Source organism: Rhipicephalus microplus, chromosome 2, assembly GCF_043290135.1.
Source record: "Rhipicephalus microplus isolate Deutch F79 chromosome 2, USDA_Rmic, whole genome shotgun sequence".
NCBI classification, from domain to species: domain Eukaryota; kingdom Metazoa; phylum Arthropoda; class Arachnida; order Ixodida; family Ixodidae; genus Rhipicephalus; species Rhipicephalus microplus.
The window spans coordinates 20,512,501-20,535,495 of NC_134701.1; the positions used below are offsets into that span (position 1 = coordinate 20,512,501).

The 22,995-nt window shown below is 49.5% G+C and overlaps 2 protein-coding genes across 7 annotated transcripts in view; one reads left to right on the plus strand and one right to left on the minus strand.

Annotated features, from left to right (window-relative positions):
* The window catches only part of LOC119169183 (pseudouridine-5'-phosphate glycosidase), a 2,087,124-nt gene that overhangs the window by 1,074,611 nt on the left and 989,518 nt on the right, over nt 1-22,995 (minus strand). The gene's annotated exons all lie outside the window — the stretch shown is intronic.
* Nucleotides 9,263-22,995, plus strand: part of LOC142796176 (neprilysin-1-like) — a 56,374-nt gene continuing 42,641 nt past the window's right edge. Inside the window, exon 1 of the mRNA XM_075886269.1 lies at nt 9,263-11,265. Coding sequence (XP_075742384.1) covers nt 9,266-11,265 — 2,000 coding nt within the window. The 5' untranslated portion in view covers nt 9,263-9,265. The remainder of the gene's footprint in view (nt 11,266-22,995) is intronic.

Genomic DNA, 22,995 nt, shown 5'->3' on the forward strand with positions numbered 1-22,995 from the left:
CACACGGGCACAGGAGCGAGGTGAAACTTTCACATCATATATAGAAGATGTGATTGATCTCTGCCGGCGCGTCGATGCTTCCATGAGCGAGAGTGCGAAGATACAGCACATTATGAAGGGCGTCGACGATGACGTTTTCCAGATGCTTCTCGCGAAGTCTCCAAGCACTGTGGCAGAAGTAGTGACTTTGTGCCAAAGCTATGATGAATTGCGGAGGCAACGAGCTCAGACGCGACGCTCATTCCAGACAATCCAACCAGTGACCACACTGGACGCTATGGCTGACCAGGCAAACCTTCTCGCACAAATGAAAGACTTCGTGCGAGAGGAAGTGGCTCGGCAGCTTTCTCTGCTGCCTTTTGCTCAACGCCAGGAGCTCTCGCACCAACAGCCACTGCGACACCCACCACCATTGGCTCCCATGCTCCGACATGTGGTCCAGGAGCAGATTTCCGAGGCTATGCCGGTGCCCTTGCAGCAGCCCACCGTCACCGCGCCTCTTACTTACGCTGAGGCACTAAAGCGGCAGCAGCGACACCACCCCCCGTCGTTCCAGGGACTGCCGTATACCTCAGCCCCGACTCAGCCGTCCACCGCCTGGGTTCCTCCCATTGCCACCACAGCCTCGACACACCCGTCTGCCGCATGGACTGGTCCCCTCGTCGCCAATACTTGGAGAACGCGCGATAACCGGCCCATCTGTTTTGCGTGCGGCGGCCCTGGCCATATCGCCCGTTACTGCCGTCGTCGCGTGCCGGGATACACAGACGCCCGGACACAGAACAGCTTCATGGACCTTTCTCCATCCCGTCTGGAAAATTACGACCCTCAGTCAAGCTCGTCTTCACGGGAATGTCCGCGTACTATGTCTGGTCGCTCACCTTCACCCCGTCGTCGCTCCCTGTCACCCATGCGTCGTCGGCCAGCTCCTGAACACGAGGGAAACTAACCGCCGCAGTTCAGGAGGCAAGAACTGCGCTGTCGAAATGCTCAAGTCCTCGGACATTGCCGTCGAATATTGTCGAAGTTTTTGTAGAAGGTACTCGAGCATATGCTCTAGTGGATACTGGTGCTGCCGTTTCCGTGATAGACGCTAAACTTTGCCGCAAGCTCCGTAAAGTGACGACGCCTCTTAACATGATGTCCTTGCAAACAGCGAATGGGGACCCGGTTCAGCCTGTAGCCGCCTGTACTGTCCGACTGATGATCGCGAATGACCACTACACTGTTGAGTTTATTGTCCTGTCGTCATGCTCACATGACATCATACTTGGATGGGATTTTTATCGCGTAACCATGCCGTTATTGATTGTGCAAGATCGGAGCTTGAACTTTTCCCGTTTTACGACCAACCAACCAGCCGCATTCAGCCCGCCGTACACAAACTCGTCGTCAAAGAAGGCACTGAAATTCCTCCGACAGCAGCTGTGTTGCTCCCCGTGTTCTGTGACGGCATTAGGAACGAAGCTGCATTCTTTGAGCCATCAAGCCTCTTCCTTAGTCGAAGATCACTTCTTCTGCCTTATTCAACCCTCTCTATTTCTGAAGGAAACAGTGCTCTTTGCCTCATCAATCCCCTTCCGTATCCCGTTGAACTGTTTCAAGGTGAATCTCTTGGACACGTGCATGCCATTGATAAAGAACAAATTTTTACCATGCCGCCAGATTGTTCCTGTGACTACGACGCCATAAGTGCCCTCAACCCTTCCAATATACCACCTTGCGAGCTTTTCGATTCATCGATTGCCGACGGACTATCGCCATCTGAACGCTCTGAGCTCCTTCAGCTGCTCTACCAGTTTCGTGAATCCTTTGACGTTGCTCAACCTACCCTTGGCCGAACTCCCAGTTTTTCCACCGCATCGACACAGGTTCCAACGCGCCAGTACGACAGCGACCATACCGTGTTTCCGCCACAGAACGTCAGGTTATCACCGAACACGTTGACGATATGCTCAAGCGCGACGTTATCCGACCTTCCCAAAGTCCATGGGCATCACCTGTCGTTCTTGTTAAGAAGAAGGATGGTGCAATTCGCTTCTGCGTTGATTACAGGCGCTTAAATAAGATCACTCGCAAAGACGTATACCCTTTGCCCAGGATTGATGACGCCCTTGATTGCTTACAAGGTGCCGAGTTTTTTTCGTCGTTAGATTTGCGTTCGGGGTATTGGCAGGTGCCCTTAGCAGATGGTGATCGTCCAAAAACAGCATTCGTGACACCGGACGGGCTATATGAGTTCAATGTCATGCCCTTCGGCCTCTGCAATGCGCCGGCCACATTCGAGCGCATGATGGACTCGGTTCTGCGGGGTTTGAAATGGAACATATGCCTCTGCTACCTCGACGATATCGTCGTCTTTGCACCCGATTTCGCAACACACCTTGTACGCCTGAAACATGTCCTCACGTGTCTGAAGAATGCGCAGCTCCAACTGAATCGAAAGAAATGCCACTTCGCTGCTCGGACGCTCACCATTCTCGGTCACGTCGTATCAAAGGATGGTGTTCTTCCCGACCCGGCTAAACTACGCGCTGTTGCTGAATTCCCCAAACCAACGACTGTAAAACAGTTACGCAGCTTCGTAGGATTGTGCTCCTACTTTCGTCGGTTTGTGCGCAACTTTGCCTCCATTATTGCCCCTTTGACCCAACTTTTAAGCAGTGCCAACGACATCTCATCATGGTCTTCCGAATGTGATCACGCATTTACCACTCTTCGCCGTCTCCTGACATCACCGCCTATATTGCGCCACTATGATCCCACGGCTGCAACTGAAATCCATACAGACGCCAGCGGTGTCGGTCTCGGTGCAGTTCTCGCTCAACGCAAGCCTGGATCCCCTGAGTATGTCGTCGCCTACGCCAGCAGAACGCTCAACAAGGCTGAGGTAAACTACAGTGTTACCGAAAAAGAGTGCTTAGCCATACTTTGGGCAATTGTGAAATTTCGCCCATACTTATATGGCCGCACCTTTGCTGTAGTTACAGACCATCATGCCTTATGTTGGTTGTCGTCGCTGAAGGATCCATCAGGTCGCCTTGCTTGTTGGGCTCTGCGACTTCAAGAGTATGACATCCGCGTCGTGTACCGTTCCGGCCGCCAACATGCTGATGCTGATGCGCTCTCGCGATCACCACTGTCTACTGAGGCTGCCTCTATATCTTCTATGGAACACGCGCTGTCCGCTCTTGACATCGACACAATGACCTCTGCACAGCGCGACGATCCATGGATAACTTCGCTTCTGGACGTCTTATCTGGGGTACCGACACTTCCCATCACTCGAGCAATGCGACGCCAGGCTTCGCACTTCACCATTCGAGGTGGCCTCTTGTACCGGCGCAATTACTCACCAGACGGCAGGAAGTGGCTGCTCGTTATTCCCCGAAAGCTGCGCTCTACAATCTGTGCATCATTTCACTCCGACCCGCAATGCGCTCACGCCGGTGTCTTCAAGACGTACGAGCGTTTAAGGAAGCGGTACTACTGGCGTGGGATGTTTACTTTTGTTCGACAGTTTCTTCGCGGCTGCCACGAGTGTCAGCGACGAAAACAGCCACCGAATGCAAGAGCAGCTCCACTACAGCCGCTTGCGTGCCCTGACCGCCCATTCGATCGTGTCGGAATCGACCTTTATGGACCACTGCCATTGACCACAGCAGGTAACCGGTGGGCTATCGTTGCTGTAGATCACCTGCCACGGTACGCCGAAACCGCTGCTCTTCCTACGGCGACCGCTCAGGACGTCGCATCTTTCATCCTCCATCGGTTTGTGTTGCGTCACGGCCCTCCTCGCGAGCTCCTCAGTGACCGGGGCCGTGTATTTCTATCCGACGTAATCCAAGCACTTCTCCGTCAGTGCCATATTGTACACCGGATGAGTACTGCTTACCACCCTCAGACGAATGGCCTGACTGAGCGGTTTAATCGGACCCTGGGTGACATGCTCGCGACGCATGTGGCATCTGACCAAACGAACTGGGACCTGGTTCTTCCGTTTGCGACCTACGCGTACAACACCGCTACCCAAGTCACCACAGGCTTTTCTCCATTCCACCTTCTATACGGACGTCAACCATCGCACACAATTGACACTTTGCTGCCATACGCACCAGATGTATCTGAGTGCACGACCGTGTCTGAAGCCGCCCGTCACGCCGAAGAATGCCGCCAACTAGCGAAGCAGTTTACTACGGCTGACCAGCAACGCCAGAAAAAGGCCCGCGATGACAACCACCCTCCTGCCGCCAAGTTCGCCCCTGGAACCCTTGTATGGCTGTATGTACCACCCTGTGCACCTGGTTTGTCTACCAAGCTACTTTCAAATTATCATGGCCCATACCGCGTGGTAGAGCACACATCGCCCGTCAATTACGCCATCGAACCGCTTACGCCACCCGGTGACCACCGTCGGCGTGGACACGATATTGTTCATGTGGACCTCTTGAAGCCGTACTTCGACCCGCTCGTTCCTACTTGTTAGATCGCCAGGATGGCTTGATCTTTCTCGACGGGGGCAACTATAATGAAGGAATGATGATAACAAAAGGAAACAGCAAGCATCATCGCAGAGTAAGGCACCACGAGATCGGCGCTCGAGCTCCTCCATCTTCCTCGTCCTGTCGCTATCTCCAATCTCCGACCTGCCCGTTTGGTTCGCCCAATAAACCTCTTTACACTGTTAATAAATTATTAGGTCCCTGTCAAATTGCCTTTAGAACACGAGTGTCTGTCTGATGTGCTCACGTTGATTTGGAGAGCAGTATCAAGCTAGCACGGCGACAGAAACAATATGCAGCATATGCTACACTAGATATCTCTAAAGCCTACGAAAGTGTCGAATTTATAATTTTACTAAGAATAATGAAAGAGATTGGCTTGCCTGACTTTTTTATTGCGTGGACGACTGAGTTCTTGCTGGACAGGGAGTTTTACTGCGTACAATGTGAGATGTCAACAGAAAATTCACACAAACACGAGGTGTTCCCCAAAGAGCACTTTTGTCCTCGCTACTATTCATTATCTTGCTTAGCTCCACTCCTCGTCATCAAAGAATGAACACGTATGTTTACGCGGATGACATAGCGTTCTTTGTATCTGCGCATGACATTCAATCACTTTACACCCTTTTACAAGGATACTTATCTACCTTAGAAGCTTGGATAGACAGCATTTTTTTACCCCTAATGTACAGAAATGTGCCATTCCAGCGTTCTCCTGGCAAGACAATATAAATATATCACTGTCATTCTATCAAGCAGATATTCCCCAAATGCAAACACTCAAGCATCTCGGAATCATACATAATGGAAAGCTGCACTGTCGTATGCATATGGAACATAGTGACCAAAGTGTCACGTGTTCAAGTGACCTAATCAAAAGGATTAGTAAAGGTCGATGGGGCATGTGGACAGGCGCCTTAATAATGATTTACCGGATGTACATTCGCCCTATACTGGGGTTTGGGTGTGCCTTATTTCTGGCGTACCAGCATGAAAGAGAGGTTCGTTAGCTTCGTGGTGAGGACGGGGAACGTTCCACTTCCACCAAATATGTTACGGAAAAGAAGAGACGCCGTATCGACGTGGCTGTGGAATAGATGTATTTGAAACTAGTGGGCATGGCGTGACCAGTTCACCAGCGAGCGAGCGGAGACCACCCTTCGTCTTCGTCGTCAGGCACACACGCGCGTCGCCCCCTAGAATCTCAGTATGCATTCATGTAGCAATATAACATGGCCTCGCTTTCATACCCCTCAGACAATCGTTACTTGGAAGCTGTTGGACCCATCTCAGATAAGGCCTAATGATTTAGTGCCTATGAGTGGCAGGTTCAGTGAATTAGCCATATCTTATGACGATATATTCCCTAACAATGCGAAATTACTACCTACAGTTATCTCCTGAATGGAATTTTTCAAGAGCACTTAAATCAAACTGATCCTACGGTTGTAATAGCAAATGATGCGTCGCAATGTATTAAAAAGTCCGGGGTGGGGTTGTTTCTACAAAAATAGACTGGTAATCTTCGGCTAGGTTTCTTGAACACACCCAAATATTTTTGGCCGAGTTCTTAGCTGTTATATTAGCCCTACGTTAAATTCTAATAACTATAACTTCTGTGGCTATATTTGATGGCTATAGTTATCAATAGTTGATGGCTATAGTTGAGGCTATAGTTAGTAATTTATTGTCGTTGTGTTCGGCACTGACTGCTTCAACAGATTTGGATATTCTCAGATTACTGCGATTACTTGTTCCTCACTATCGGCGAAACCTGCGATTTATTTGCGTGCCGGGACACAAAGGAATTGTAATCAATGATGATGTGGACTCACAGGCGAAAGCTTCTCTGGCAGGTCCAGTTCTCTCCTTCTTGTTACGGCGTTTGTTGCTGCGGGAAGGTTCCGAAAGTACGCATTATCTGTGTTTACTCGAAGTCTGAGTTCATCACCACACTTTCTGCCCTTACAGTTTTCTTATTTTCCATCATCAACAACGTGATATAACAAAATATGCGCTCCCATAATCGATGGCACACAACCGGAAACAAACACTTGTCAAGAACTAAGAAAAGAAAACGTAAAACAGAAAAAGAAACCATAAATAAAACAGAAAAAAACTGGAAAAAAAACGTAAAACAGAAAAAAAGCACTGGGTAATGTGACTTCAAAAAAGCAAATTCTGGGATGATTGCAATGATTGCAATGCAATCATCCCGGAATTGCAAATGCAATGATTGGCACACGCGAAGAGAGGAAACAAGTTGAGCGTGAAAAAGAGTGGGCAGTGGTCATCCCGTATCTGCACAATATTTCACATCGGTTGAAAAAAGTTGCATTATGGTATGGTGCGTGGTTTGTTTTTTTCAGCTGAAAACAAAACATCAAAGATTTCCCCAGCAGTAGAAAGGCTAGTCAGCAAGAAAAGAACTAGAGAATCGAACAGATGTAGCATAAAACATGGCAGGAGGTACGTTGAGTGCAAAAAAATATGTTGTATACGGAACTCCTCTCCCGCGTGGAAAGGAATACGTTGGTCAGACGGGTCGGTGCATAAATGTGCGCCTTCGTGAACGTGAGAGTTCCCTCAACGGGGCTCCTTACTCACACTTAGCGATGCACTGCAAGGAGTGCACCTGCCAACCAAAATTTCTAGACACTCGTATAATTGACAGGCACAACAAGCGGACGACGAGAGAAATAATGGAACCGTATAGAATGAGAAAAGGAGGAGACAGTTGCGTCAGTCAAGCGTCAGTTCTACTAACAGATGCGGAATTCGCTTTTTGGACGTCACAAAATCCAATGCTTTTTTTCTGTTTTACGTTTTTCTGTTTTTTTCTGTTTTTTGTTTTACGTTTTAGTTTTTGACACGTGTTTGTTTCCGGTTGTGTGCCATTGATTATGAGAGTGAATATTTTGTTCTTATCGCGTGGTTGATGATGACAGGGGAAGTTGGGAATGACGTACATGCATGTGATGTTTTATTAGTGCTCGCTTCGAAATAAAATTTTCAGCTGCTAGTAAGCGCTTCTCTGCGTTTTCTCTGAGTGTGTGTATTTTTAGCGCTTGTTTCATCATGAACCAGAATGCGCTGTAGAATTGCAAATCTAAATTTTTACGTGCACAGAGCGGATTCGCATATCTCGCCTTTGTGCTCCTATTGCAAAGAAATCAAAACTATCGAACACTTTTCGTTGAGCTGCCTACCTTTTTCCTTACACGGAAAACGTAGTATCGAAATCATACTGCGGCGATGCGTTCCACCAGTTACGTCGGCCGTTCTGTAATCATTTCGGTCCTCTGCGCTGAAACACTCGGACAGGAATATTTTCAAAGCAGTCGAAAATTTCATATGTGACTCGAATATATTTGGTAGGTGTATCAACTACTAACAATTGTTTATTCAGCCTTACTAGTGAAAACATCTTCAGTCTCTGGGACTATACACAAAATAGTGCAACTTAAAATTACAATCATTCATAATTAACGTTACATTAAAAATTCATCTCAAAGTTATTCGGCTTTTACTAATTTATTGATTGATGGATATGTGGGGTTTAACGTACCAAAACCACCATATAATTATGAGACACCGTAGTGGAGGGCTCCGGAAATTACGACCACCTGGGGTGCTTTACCGTGTGCCCAAATCTGAGCACACGGGCCTACAGCTTTTACTAAATATTAATCATAAATACAGTATGTATGATCCACCCAACCCATGGCTGTTCCCCCAGAGTAGGTAGGTGCCAATGATCCAAGCATCATCATCATCATCATGATAACCTGCAGGTGAAGACTTGTCTTAGAAGCAGGAGAAACCTCGGACGCAACGGGACGACAACCGGCACTGGACTTCCAGTGAGTGCATGAAGAGAAGCATTCAAGCTTGGTTCCAAGAACTATGGACTGAATACGTTTGACGAACATTTTAGTCAGTCAGTGTCTTGGTCTGTGAGAGATTACATTGCAGTGCGTGTGAGAGATTACATTGCAATGAGAATACATTGCAGTGCGTGTTGTTGTTGGTGCCCGTCGTTTTGACTGTATCGTGTTGCGTTGTGTAGCGTGTTGTTTTGAGTATCTTGTGATTGGGGACGCATTGTATTGGATTATTGCCGAGTGTACATGTTTGTGTGCTGTTTGTTCTGCCGTATTTGAAAATACATTTTTGTTTTGTTATCAACTGTCCACTCTGTCTCAATCTTTGGACCACAGCCGGTGTTCGATGTGTGCCAAAAAGGATAAATTTTTAATTGCTCGTGCTTTCATGGTACGTTTCGAGGAGCCGGTACATCCGCCCTAAGAATTAGCCTGGTGATCGCCTCTCTGATTAACTGGACCAGTGAAACCTTCCTCCTTAATATTTAGGATGAGGTTATATACGTGCAACATCACTTCCTTTTGACTTTAGATTTTTTCGTTCCTCTGGCATTATTAGAAGCCGTAAAAAGGGCAAACAGGATATTAGCGCTGCTATATTTCTTTGTTTTGTCGCCTCAAAGAAACTGGCTCATACTGACAAGCAGGATTGGCCACACTGTCAATAAGGCAGGGAACATTAAATGCTACGCAATTATGAAAAAAGTGATTAGGACGAAACACCACGTAAATAACAAGTGAGAGATATCTAAGAGTTGATTACAAAACTTTTCTTCATGATGCGCAGTTTTTTCTAACCAACGCCCGAAGAAGCACGCGTTGGCAGTGCATACGCAGTGCAAAATTAGAAGAAGAAGAAGCGGAGACGGCTCCGTGATGCTGTCCGCCTCGGAGGAGTCGCTGTTCCGCTCTATAGAAAAGCGGGCCAAGGACCCACCGGGCCACGTGTACCGCTACCACCCGGTCGACCTGGTCATCCTTCTCGCATTCGTCATCTCCGTGCTGCTTGTCTTCGTCGGCTTCTATTACTTCGAGATACGCTTCCCACTCGGGGGCATCTTCTGGCACGCTGTCACCGAGGAAGCCGGCAACGTCACCGACAGCGACAACGACACTACCACGGCACCCACCACCAACGCCACTAACGCCACTGAGAAAGCCACGGCCGAGCCCAAGGTGCTGCTTCAGTTGGCCGACCACATGCCACCTCACATTGAGCGCAGTGTGGAGCGGCCCGTGTGTGACGACCGCAGCTGCAAGGCGCTCTCAAGGTATGTGCGCGAGTCACTCAAACCATCTGCCGACCCGTGCGCCAACTTCTACGAGTTCGTGTGTGGGCAATGGGCACAACGGGATTCGCTGCGTCCGGGTGAGGCAATCGTCACTGAGGACAGTTTGCGGGCAAAGGCTATTGAAGAACTGTTGGTAACTAAGCTCAAACAACGAAGTGCGCGCTTTCGAGACAACAGCAGTGGAGGTGATGGTTTTGTGCTTGAGGAACTCCAAGACGAATCGCAACGTTGGATGCTAAAGGCGTTCGCAAACTGTCGGTCTGGCGTGAGGACATCACGGAAGGCCTTTCGCAATATTCTAGAACACCAAGGCCTTGGAGGATTTCCGTTTCATCGAGACCCATCCAGAACTGCAGAAATTGCTGGTCGAGTGGCCAGAGCATCTGGCGTGTCACCCCTCGTGCGGGTGTCTCTAGACCAGGACGTGCGGGAAGGTCGACACGTTGTGAGGCTTGCACCGACCGAGCAGTTACTTTTTAAAGACTTCTGGACTGTCAGCAACAGCCACGAAAAGTGGTACAGTGCCGCCGTCGCAAAGGCTGCCTCGGGCGTTCCCCTACCAACTGTGTTCAATGTGGAAAAGAAGCTGAGTGAGCTCGCAGCGATTTCGACGGGTGAACCTCTGCTGTTGAGGCTAACAGACCTTAACAGCTTCCACAAGTGGAACTGGAAGGAATTTCTCAGGGCTCTTTTCGATGACTTGGCTAATGTCACTCGGGCAACTTATGTTCGCATGGAAACAGAGTCGTTCGCTAGAGCCCTGGCGTCGCTGCTGCGGTCATTTCAAACGAAGGACATCGCGAATTTCCTGGGATTCAAGGTCTACCTTAAGTACGCACCTTTGCTAGACAAGATGCGCCTCTTGGCTGCAATTTCTACAGCGGCGCACCCAGGTTGGAATGACTCACACACTAGGGAAGTTACATGCCTGCGCATGCTCACCAACATCGAGCCTTTCATGCTGATGTACCTGTATTGGGACGTCTTCAAAGCATCTATAGAGCCACCAGTCGTTGAAAATCTCGTGCAGAATGCTAAGAACACCATCCTCAACTTTGTAGAAGGTCTATCATGGCTCCAGCCGGCGTTTAAGAGCGCATACGAGGACAAGTTGCAGAACACAACCTGTAAGTACCTCGTGCCATTCTGGCTGACCAATGAGGACAAGCGGCTGCGTTACGCCCGTACTGTGGCAGACCACGTGCATTACTCGGGCATCAATACGTTTGAGCCGGTCATCCAGGCAGTCGAGAGTAACCGCCTCAAAGGCATCGATGACTCTGGGTTCGATGTTTCGTGGGAGAGCCGACCCGCCGAGACGGATCCCGTGTGGGCTAGCGAGGATACGCTCGAGTTCCCGATGGGCTTGTTCAGCCACGCGTACGAGGGCGACGCCTTTTGGCTCTATCATCTGCCGCGCGCCGGCGTCAAGGTGATCACTGCGTTACTGGCAACACTCATCGATACAGCCAAGGTGTCTGACCGCTCTGTCTACGAGAGGCTGCTTCGTGCGAAGGAGTGCCTCGATGACCACTACATGCGCATGCCAGAACGACAGAGCCCTGAGCAGCTATCGTCGACCAGGTGAGTGATTATGACATCGTGACGCTGGTCTTGGCAAACATTAGAAGCTCATGCATAAGGATAGAACTTTCAGCTTTGCAGAGAGCGCAATTTTAAGGCCGAGTGTATACACTATTGCGAGTAGTCTTTGTACATGTGGCAATAACAACACCTTAAATCACCAAGCGGCTGCGCAAAACAGACGAGGGAAAGAGAAACGCAAAACGAGTGCTGTGGCTTGTTTACGGCTGTAGCTTGTCAATTAGGAATTACCACGAACTTGCTAAGTTTTTTCTTTAGAGCAGTTATAAAGATAAAATTTGTACTGCAGCATCAAATACGTTACACCCGGGGATCACTTGACAAAACCGCTACACTGTCACTGGCCCGAGGGTGCAGAAGTATATGCACGTGACTGTCTTGAGGCGTAAAAGGCGAGGAAGTACAATGAATGTAGTCACTGCTGTATAACAGTGATACCATAGGAAAATTCTTCTAGACACAACGTGTTACAGGCACTCGTATATAAACAGCATTTCTTCCGGGTGTACAGGACTCACGGATTGAAACAGGGCACTCGGAGTGCGTGGCCGACGGTACATGTGCCGCCGCTCGTGGGTGCGCGTGAACCAATGTGATGCATTGTGGTATAGAGCCAGGGGGAGAACACCTACAGAGCAAGACTACTTCTTCCGGTCGCCAAATTGTCGACTTGTAATTCAGCATGTGTACACTGCCAGGGTGGCGCTGCAAGGCTCACGCACAATCGCATGTCAACCGAACTGGCTCGCCGCTGCGCATCACTTTTATTGCCCCGCCAGCAGACTATCTTCTCGTTCTGCGTGCTTACGCGAAGTGGTACGCATGCTGTACAAACAAAACACAGGAATCAGTTAGAGATATCGCCTTGCGTGCGCTCGTAGACATAATAAACATTTGCCCAATATCATGGAAAGCTTACTTCTTGTTTCTGCCTTGATAAGAAAGAAAATGAGTGCCAGCTTGCCTTCATGTAACATGAAAATATTATGTATTAGTGTGGTTAGTGCTAACTGTAGCCTACTATTGAATAAAAAAAGCAGAAGCTCGCTCATTCTTCCGTGCCTGACAGCTCTACAAATGCTTGCCATGCAGAATACCCACACGTACTATTGACTGCTCGGGGGGAAACATCAAAATACTAAGTCATTGTTTCGATGCTGCACGGTAACAGTCCCGTGGCTGCTGCTTTTCTTTTGTGTCGTGACAAAAAGCTTGACAAACTTTATATGATTTTGTGCAGCCATTTATGTCTACGAGCACAATTCAGGCGCAACAGCTTAGTGGTCTCCAACTTCTTACTTGCACAGCCTACGTGTCCCGTCATCGAAAGGCGCTGTTGCGACTCCGGGTCCCGCGGGTCACAGTTAGGTAGCGGGCCCCCGTTCTAGGACCCATCGTCGAACAAGTCAGATGAGACGCTCGTAAAAACGACAATTTATTTAAGTGGTTGGTAACTGAGAAGGAGAACGAGAAGTCCAAAACTGTACATGAGAGCTGTTGAACTGTAGAACTTCAAATACGCGAAATTCTTTGGCTTATATAGCGCCTCGTTGCCAACTCTGGGCACATTGTCCGCGGCTTCCACCAATAGGGCACCCCATGGTGTAGGTGTCCACCCACGAAGGAGCGGAAAGACACCACACAATGCATGCGGAGAGGGCACAGTCCACACGATGCCCGAATATTGTAACTAAAGCACTGCACCGACGTTTTCGCACACGTCACTAAGTTTCGCGCACGTCCGATGATTTTGGTTTCCAAGAATATTCTGGCAGCTGGGTGAGGTTTGAAAAACCGGCTGCCAGTACACGTGTCAAACTTGCCTGACTGTTTGGGTAGGACAATATAGTCCTACCCAAACAGCAGAATGTGGGACAATATAGTGGTGGGCCAGCATATCGTCAAAATATGTCACCCCATTCAGCCGATCCTATAGAGAAAAGGGGGGAAGGAGGAGTAGTCAACTAATGCCCCGTTGCCGAGCTCCGGCAAGGGCTGGAGCAGATAGTGCATTATCCTTTTCTTCAACTCCACATTCCATTCCTCGTGTTTTACTAGAAGCAGGGACTTAGCTGCGAATATCCAAGGCCCCGCTTCTCCTCGTAAGATGCAGCCACAACCAATCTGGTTTTAGCTTGCAGCCTGAAGTGCAAATGCCATGCTGCTTCCGAGATTTCCAGATCCTCGGTGACCTCGAAAATGGCCCAGCTGCCTCCTTGTCTGCCTCGAAAGCCTTGCTCGCAGCAAACACAATGTCCTTTCTTGAGTCGAGCTCACAATGGCCTTTCTTGACTCGTGCGTTTTCTTTGCGCGAACCAGTCCCGAACTCCTCCTTCAGGTTTTGCCGAGAGGAAATTAACCCGTCTTGACGGCACACCCTTGCTTGGAATGTGTCGAAATATTTTCGTCCCGTTCACAAAATCCAAAAAACTTCAATAATGATGGCTGTCGTAACAGCGCCGATTAAGAGCGTCGTGCGCCTGCACCACCATTAAATGGTTCGTACCGTCTTCTGAATTCGGGCTGCATGCATGCAAAAGCACGCGAGCCTTGCAGTGCCACGCTGCCAGTGTGGACATGGTGAACTACTGGCTCACTATTTAGTGGCCGGATGGAGTAAGTCTGCGCCGTAGCTGTTCTCGTCCTCACTTGATACCACAATGCAACACACCGGTTCCGCGAGCACCCACGAGCGGCAGCACATGCACCAGCGGCCACGTGCTACGAGTGTCTCATTTCGATCCGTGAGTACTCTACATCTCCACCCACAAGTGGTATTATTAGACAGTTTCTCTTCAAGAGGACCAGCGGAAACATTCAAGAAAGATAAGCAAGGTTTCTTTTGTGCATTGTAGTGATAAGTAGCTGGTGAAAACTTGAAAATTGCATAAAAGCGAACAATGTCATGCCTATCATCTTGTCTCTAATAATATCGATTCCGCTGCTTTAACAAAAGTATGAAAGCATAAGAAGGCCGTTAATAATTTATTCACATATTTATTTACGGGCAGCAGCCGTCCACGAAACGCTGTTGCAGGTGCTGAATCGGCATGGCATCTCCCATGCTCTTTCCAGGGTTCGTTAGCCTCCAAGACGGTCCAACGAAAGGGGCATCACGCAGTTTTGGAAACGTGCATGGTTTAGGAATTGAATTACTATATTCTGCACGACATCTTCCGTGCACTATAAACCCAGCAGGAAGGCACACTCTAAATCGGGAGAACTGTTCAATTCACGCTGCCTGAAAATTATTGCATCAAAACATAAACAATGCCGTCTCATTTTAGATTTATTTATTTTGGAACTTTTAGAAACATATTTGGGTGCCCGTTAAAGAACCTCAAGTGGTCGAAATGTTTGAAGCCCTCCACTACGGCGTCTCGCATAATCGCATAGTGGTTTCGGAATGTTACTTCCTACTTTTCAATCAATCAAATAGACTTTTACAAACGGCATGAACGTCCGTTTGCTCTGCTTTTTATACATGTAATTTCTTTTGCACATCAGCTTGAAATTCAAACTCGAAAAGTGCGTAAACTGTCGCACGCAATTGTTCGTTCTCGATATAAGAGTACGGCAAAAAATGCCATGGGCTCGTGTTATAACGTAGCCACGCGCGAAACGTGGCGAAAACGGGATGCGAAGTTAATGCGTTTGACCCACTGCTCAGGCAGACTGGAAACAGAAATTTACTAGTGAAATCGACACGCGCTTCTTCTGTCGGTAACTGCAGCAAGCATATCTGCTTCAACGCTTCGCTGCGCTGACCTCAGTCTAAGTGAGCCGAGGCCCCACGTCAGACAATGCGAGTTAAAGGTGCTCATGGTTCTTCATAGGGTAAACCGGAAGATGGTTGAATTACCGCTTGAGAACTCATAATAATAAAGTGCACAATGCGGTTCAAGGACATCTCGAAATCCCCTGCCTAGAATGCAGCTGCGTGTCCCTTTTTAACCCCTAGTTCGCACAGCAGCCCCCGCTTTTTACAGCGGCCGGAATCCCCCTGCCGCCGAAATGCAGTGTCGTTCGCACTGGACGCGGGCCGCGCCGCCGAATATGCAATCCACCACGGGGGCGAACACGGGACGGGTGCGCTGTCAGCCGGTCGTTGTCGTGGCTCACAAAGGCCACTACGCTGCCTCGATGATTCTCGAACAGGAGGCAAGAAGCAGTGCCGCTTACTTCATTGGCTATTCGCTGTCTTCTAATGAATGAAGCGCAGAATGAGCCTTCGACGCCAGCGGCGTTGGAGGGCTCGCCTTGCTCTGCAAAACGTGACAAGCTCGGTACCAGCTCGGTCACCTCTTCTGCGAAACAGGGACGCGAAGTAGGCAGAGAGTGAATAAAACTCCCGTTGGCTATAACAATCAGTTACGTGCACTGCGACATGGCAAGTGAATAGGGCTTGTCCGCCATTTTTGACGTGCGCCCTCCTACGGTAACTACAAAGCATCATGGGAAACCGGAGCACCGGCGGAGTGTTGTCTGCTCACGGAAACGTTGGCTCACCCCGTTTCCCACAACGCGCGGGCGTACGAACGCCTTGTTGCGCGAATGTCACTCGTCATAAACCTGCTTCATTCTGCACTCACAGAAGAGGCACCACCCAGAGCAACATGCAGTGAGGAAACACTAGTATCCTTGACTTCCTAATGACTTGGGAAATCATTCACGTACCCGCAAAAAGGCTCATTGAATTAGAAAGTTTTCTCGGCTTTTGCGGCGAGTACCCTGGGCTTCGTTGATGGTATTTCCGCGTAGCGGATGCTCTAGTCAATCGTTTTATCGTCAGTATGACCATACAGCTTCATTATTAGTACTTTATGTCGGGGACTGCCACTCGTGATATGCTTCAGCGCAATACGCAGTGCAAGATCATGCACTTCGCGAATGGTAATGTTCAAATTCTACCCTTACAAGTCAGTTCGAGCCCCACTACGCTGTGTATATTTGAATACCAATTGCCTGTTTCAAATGCTGCGTGTGAGAAAGTTTACACTTGGGACGCGGAGAGTAGTGAAAACCAGCTAACAGCACGTCCATAGAGCAGATACTTCGCATGCAGTATTTGCTTTCAAACTGCGCAAAACCTCCTGTCTCTGCGTAGTTCCTGTTTTCACGGCTGCAAGTTGGAAATTAACTGAAGGATTTTGGACCTGACTGGGCAAAAGGTCATGACCAGTTACCAATTGGAAGAAATGTACAACGGAATGAGCGTCAGTGTGCATAATTCACACAATATTCTATTTTACTGTTGTAGCTCCCGTGATCTATAGTTTCATTACAGTTTATGATTATGCTAATTTAGTAATTTGTTGTTTGTGCAGATCTGCTTTTCCAAGCTGCCCAAAGCATGCAATCGTTCTTGTCTCCTTTGTCAAAAGGGCCAAAGACAAAACATCTGAAGGACTCACCTCAAGCATATTCGGAAGGAAAAATTTCACAACATGGACATTCTTACGGTGCTAATAAGCACTCACTATCTGGGAACAGATGGTTTAAGCCAGAAAACGTTGCTGTGGAAGACTGTTAATGGTCAGGATGACTTTAAAAGCAATTCAGTGTGGCAAAGGTTTAGACGCCACAGCAGCGCTTACATAAGCTGACAATGTAATAGAAATTAACGGCGAGTGTAGCTTTTGTATTGATTATCATGAAACTACAGCTAGCGCTCTTCGCCTTGACACAGCAAAAAGAGAGAGAGGGAGAGAGAGATGCGTGAAGCAAAAATAGGTGCGGCCTTTAGGTTTATGATCAATAAAAAGCAGATACGATTGAACATAACCCGGCAGTAAACAGCAAAATGAGAACTACGTAACAGGGCAAAAGAAAAAAAAAACTCGCAAGGTTTTTTATGCATTCACCCAAGGCGACCTGAAAGCGACAGCCGTCTCTTTCTGTTTCTTCAGTTAATTTATTGGTCCCCCCCCTTGCAAATGTTTTCTGCAAATGTGGCTTTGCACTGATTCAGGACTGGAGGCATTCCAAACTTCCAGCACCTCACCTGGTTCTGCTCCGCCTCCGTGATTGGTGAGCCGATCACACGATAACAAAGCAGCGCAAAGCGACAATGTCGTCTCATGACGTGAATATGGGACCGACATGATGAACTCACGCATTCAGGTGATCCATACTGTCACGATGATGTTGTGTGGTGATGCCATCACGCGACGATTTTTGCATCAATCCTGTTGACGCCGACGCCGCGGGACGCCAAAGCCACCAATGGTCAATTTTTGTTTTCAGGCGAAAACCTTAGATGCCTCATCAAGCGAAAAGCTCGACAGTTTGCGTCCCGCGTCGGCAACGTCGAGTGATCGAAAAAAAAACCATCACGTGATGACAACAAATATGACGTCAGACATCGCCAAAAATTATGACGTCATCAAAACATCACCCGACTTCACGTGATCATGTCATCGCATGACACCCGAGATTGGTGGAATGTGGTCTCATCATGGGGGCAATGCAAAATCAGTTTCGTACTGCCTCCGTTTTTGGAGGCAGTGCAAACCTCGTTAGGTACAGAAAGTTTTCAAAAGGTGCTGTGAATGGTGGTGGGCTGGGGCGTCGGCCGGAGGGGGGGGGGGGTTGCAAAAGGGGCACTGGCCCCGTTCAAGCCACACCGGCACCTGCCCATGCTGAAGCTACACAGGTGCTCTCCCACAGCTGCGACGCAACACGGGTTCGCAACTATGGCAAAACCCGGCTGACAGCCATAGACTGGTGGTGTAGGATCAATAAATACATCGACTGAGAAGAAAAAGAAGGTGGCCTTCTTCATAAAATGATCTTAAACGAATGAATATTGGACAACTGTGAGTTGATAACGAGGTATCTAAGCTGCTCGCCTTCATAAAATCGCGTACAGGGTAAGCTGCAAGTGTAAAATCCCAGCCCCGTGATCACAGTGAGGCAACAGCTAACAAAGGTCCAACTTAGCTGCAGCACCACAAACATCAAAGCCATGAAGTAGCACCAAGCAATGAGCTAATATTATAAGTGTTGGGGTTTAACGTCCCAAAACTTCCATGCGATTATGAGAGACGCCGTAGTGGAGGGCTCCAGAAATTTAAGCACATGGGCCTAAAGCATTTTCGCCGCCATCCTAAATGCGGGCGCTGCAGTCGGGATTCAATCCCGCAACCTGCAGGCTAGCAGCCGAGTGCCTTAGCCACTAGACCACCGTGGCGGGTAAGCAATGAATGAAACGTCATCCCAGAACCGAGCAAGTGTGTCCGCCGCCTTGATTATTCGGCATGTTGAATGATGATTACGGTTATTTTCGACGAATAACACACTCTAGTATGCGTGAATGAAAGAGCAATCAGAAGAAAGGACCGCAGTTTCCCGAGTGTAAACACTGGTTAGCATACGGAGCATATACGTTGAACTGCGATGAATGTGGTTTGTAATTTGCGACATGCGTGTGTGTTATGAGTGAACATGAGTGAACACGCACGCACGTATGCTACGAAAGACGATGTTTATGATGAGACGCTTTGGGTATTTTGAGCAAGATGGCTTTATGGTCCGTAAAGTGAAGGGTGAGTGGGTCTGGTTTCAGTGGTCGAAGGTCGAAATTTGCAAAGACATGATCGATGCACGTCCCGCGAATTTTACCGGCAATTAACGACTGCTTGCACGTGGCACACGCGACATAGTCGGCAAATTCGTCGGCGTCGCTTCCAAACGCATCGCAAAAAACCGACAACGCTTTGGAACGATGAAGTTCATTCTGAATGTTGCCGATCCACGTCAAGTTGTTGTCGAACCAAAGTCGATCACACACCTTGCAGCTGTGGCCGAAGCTCCGGTCGAGGAAGTCGCGCTTGAAGCAAGCGTTGGGCGTGGCGTGCTGTTTGGCTCGCCACGCCGCTATCGCGGCGCGCTCGCACTCGCGAGTGGCATCGAGATCGGTCTGGCGGCGTCGACGCTTGCACGCGGCTTCACCGTTCGGATTCTCTTGCCGATGCTTACGCCTCGCAGTGGCTTCGCGTTATCGAAACTAGGAATCATCCGCTCGACGTTGACGTATCGCAGCTGCTTCGCGTCGGGGATCCTCCGCTCGACGCTGACGTCTCGCAGCTGCTTCACGTTCTCGGAGCTGGGGATCCCCGCTCGACGCCGACGTTTGCGTTCCGCATCGCGAGCCCTTCTCAGCGCGGCCTTGTCCACGGACGAAGTGTCTTCGGAATTGCTTGCGGTTCCGCCAACACATTGGCTGACGCTATCGGAAGGGACGTCAGTAAATGTATTTGCGGATTCGTTAGCATACATTTTCACCAGTGACATTGAACGTGGAGCGACCGCACAAACCAACCGACGAAGGGCAGCGCACCCCGACACTCGGTTATTTATAGCGAGCGCCGGTCCCGGCCTGCCCATGCGCGCGTTAGCATACAGGTGGGGCACGCAAAACTAAAGGTCACGCGGCGCACGGAGGGGAGCAGCAAGCGCAGAGCGCGCTGTGTCGAGAGGAGGAAGGGGTGCACAGATGGCTGGCGGAGGAGCAGGGGAGGTTGGGGACAGCGACGGCGCCAGACTAGCCCCTAGTATAACATGCTCCGCATGTAAAAGCATTTCTTCACAATAGCAGCTCGGACGCGGACGGCCGTCCACTCGACAAACTGCGTCATTGACTGTCTGCCGCATTTCAAATGTTTTTGGTTGATTATGCCTTTTTGATTGAACTAAATAGAATGCCAGCGACTGCCTGAAGTTGCGAGGATCACCCGGACGCCAAATTAACCCTTGTGGGTCCACAATTACGCATTTTATCCGGGCTTTTGTGTTCGCGTCACGTTGGCGGCAAGCTGGGCCTCGCCCCTATTGGGCCTAGCTCGGTGACGCGTATACCCGCCCTTTACGCCAAGTGCAAGACGCGAATGGCGTCTACTACCGGCGAAATGGACAGCTCGGCGAAGGATCTACAAGCAACGCTGGGTGCTTCATCCAGATCTGATGAACAAGAGATCGCAGCATGCGAAGACGCGGGTTTCACCACGGACAACACGGGTTGGAAAGTGGTGACCAGCCTGAAAACGAAGAAGAAGGAACGCGCCGAAACAACTGCGACACTTATCCAGCAAGAAAATGATCCAAGCAGCGGACAGGTGAGCTCTTCTCAGACGCCTTCTAACATCAAGAACTGTGTGATCAAAGCCTCACGCATGCCATCTTTACCGGAAGACAACATCAAGATAGTGTTTTGCTCGAAGGGTGGCTTGAACATACAAAAGGTTGGACCTACCTTGTTGAGCAAAGCCCTTGTAGCTGCAGCAAATCTTCGTTCAGTTCAGACCACGGAGGACATTATTTGTCTCAATATTATGCAGAATATTATGGTGGCGAACACGCCGTTTAGAGAAAATGCTGATAAGCACGCGAGCGTAAGAGATATTCAGATAGCCGGAAAAGAGTACGAAGTCAGCACTTACGAAGCAGCTCCAAGCGACACCTGCAAGGGGGTAATTCGACATATCGACACTGCTGATGACCATGAGAAGACTGAAAGAAACATCGTGAACGCCTGCAACCACTTGGCACTGGCGGCGAAAAGAATCAAAAACTCAGAATCAGTGATCGTTGTGTTTGATGGACGTCGCGTCCCGAACTTCGTCAGATATGGACCCCCTTTGGTACTTTGCTCCTTATATCGCAGACACGTGGGCATATGCTACATGTGCGGAAAACTCGGTGGTTGTGCGGACATTTGCCCTGACCCGGGCTCCACCGAATGCAGAGGCTGTGGTATTTCTAACCCAACATCATCGCAAGTGTGCGATCCGCAATGCAAGCTGTGCGGTGGCTTGCATACGACGGCGGACAAGGTGTGCTCGAAATGCTATCTCGTCCCGTATGCAGTGCGCGCACGACGACAACGAGCGTGATTGGAGCAACAAGGTCAGGCACAGCTGGAGGAAGACAAGCAACAGACAGAGCGAGGTCCATCTACGTCGAAGACGTCGACACGCAGCCACTCCTGCGCTCGATCGTGGAGCCGCACACCTGCGAGGGCATCGACCACAAGCAGAAGTCGCTCAGGATCAAAGGCGCGTTTCGCGGGAAAGAACAACAGAGAAGATGGCGCATGGGCGGTGTAGCGATCAAGCTATGCCTTGACCCAGCGGCTCATTCGCCACACCGGAGTAGTGCCAAAAGGACAGTCTCGCCACGGCTGGAGGGAGGAAGCAACAAAGGCCGACCTCACGAGACGGCGCCCACTGATTGACAGCGGCGCCAACTGGGTGGAATGTCGCCAAAGAGGGTTTTGGAGCCGTCTCTCTATCTCCCGCCTGGGCCAGCCACGCATCGTTAGCGCGTTAACCGGCAGACGACGACGGCGCTGGTCAAAGGGCTCTCCCCAGAGAATTCCACGAACCTGGCACCTCTCAAAAGGCCGCGCTAAGATCTCCTCGTGGGAACGCAGCCCGAGGCCGACACCAAAGGAGTCGAGGCGCCCGTGCGTCTTCCGCTCTCCCCCTCCCTGTTCTACGGCAGCGCTGCGACTAGTGGCAAGGGTGTGTGTGTATGTGGAAGCCTGTGTTGTGCCTCTATAAACAGACATGATGGGCGGTACTTCATTGAGAGGAACTGCCACATCACCATTGGTCCGCATTGTTTTATATAGTGATCCCCAACCTAGGGACCTAGGGAACGGGGGTCAACAAAAAGAGCGTGGAGTGCCTCACCCAACGTTCTTCTCTGCTCTTCTGTCATCTCGACAACTCACTGTAAAGATGTAAATAAATCCGTTAAGTTTGCTCAAAGCTCTCCCCTAGTCCTTGGCTCGACGGAGCGACGGCGATCGGCCCCGCTACCCGCAGACTGCGGTCGCCGCTACCCGCAACAACTGGTGGCAGCGGTGGGATGCCATCAGCAACTTCCTTCCTTCCCATCCGCAACAGCGGATAGAGTCCGAGGGGCGACGACGACTACGCCGAAGGAAAACCGTGAGTTTTGCAACACTGATAAAAAAAGGATAGCTATGTTAGAACAGGAGTTAACAGAGCTTAAAGTGGCCTATACCAAGCTAATCCACGAGTTATTTGAAGCATGTAAAGCAAACAGCAGTACGCCAAAGAGCACTCCCGAAACACCAATCAATATCGAAACACCCCAAGCACTTGAGATAGCGGGACAAGGAGAACGCCGTGAAGAATCCCCTGCTTCAAAGAAGCGAGCTGTAAGGCAACCGCGAGTGTTCGTGCGATCAGACGTCAAGGACACCATGAACGCCATGAACGAGAACATGAGATGAATGAACGAGAGCTTGATGCGAATGAATGAGAAAATGTACATGTTTAACACACGAGTTCACAAAATGGAAATGTATATGAACAACATGGTAGTACCAGCCATGGAGACGATGAAGTCCCATCACATCAGTGTGCATGGCCCTCTGCAAGTGACTTTCGCTGCAAGTAAAGGAGGCTATGGTGGTCAACAAGGCAGTGACAAATAGGACACGAAATTTCCGTATGTGGCAATGGAACTGCAGGGGGATCGCCTCAAAAAAAGCGATCCTCTTGCACATGGTAAAATCACAAACTGAGAAACCACACATAGTTTTACAGCAAGAAACACTCACGATGGAACTTACCCTTATGGGTTATAAGGCCGAAACCCACAAAAACGAGCAAGGCAGAGGCTTCGCTATTCTGATTGGCAAGAAGATCTCGTACATTCACCACGAAATCTGTCATA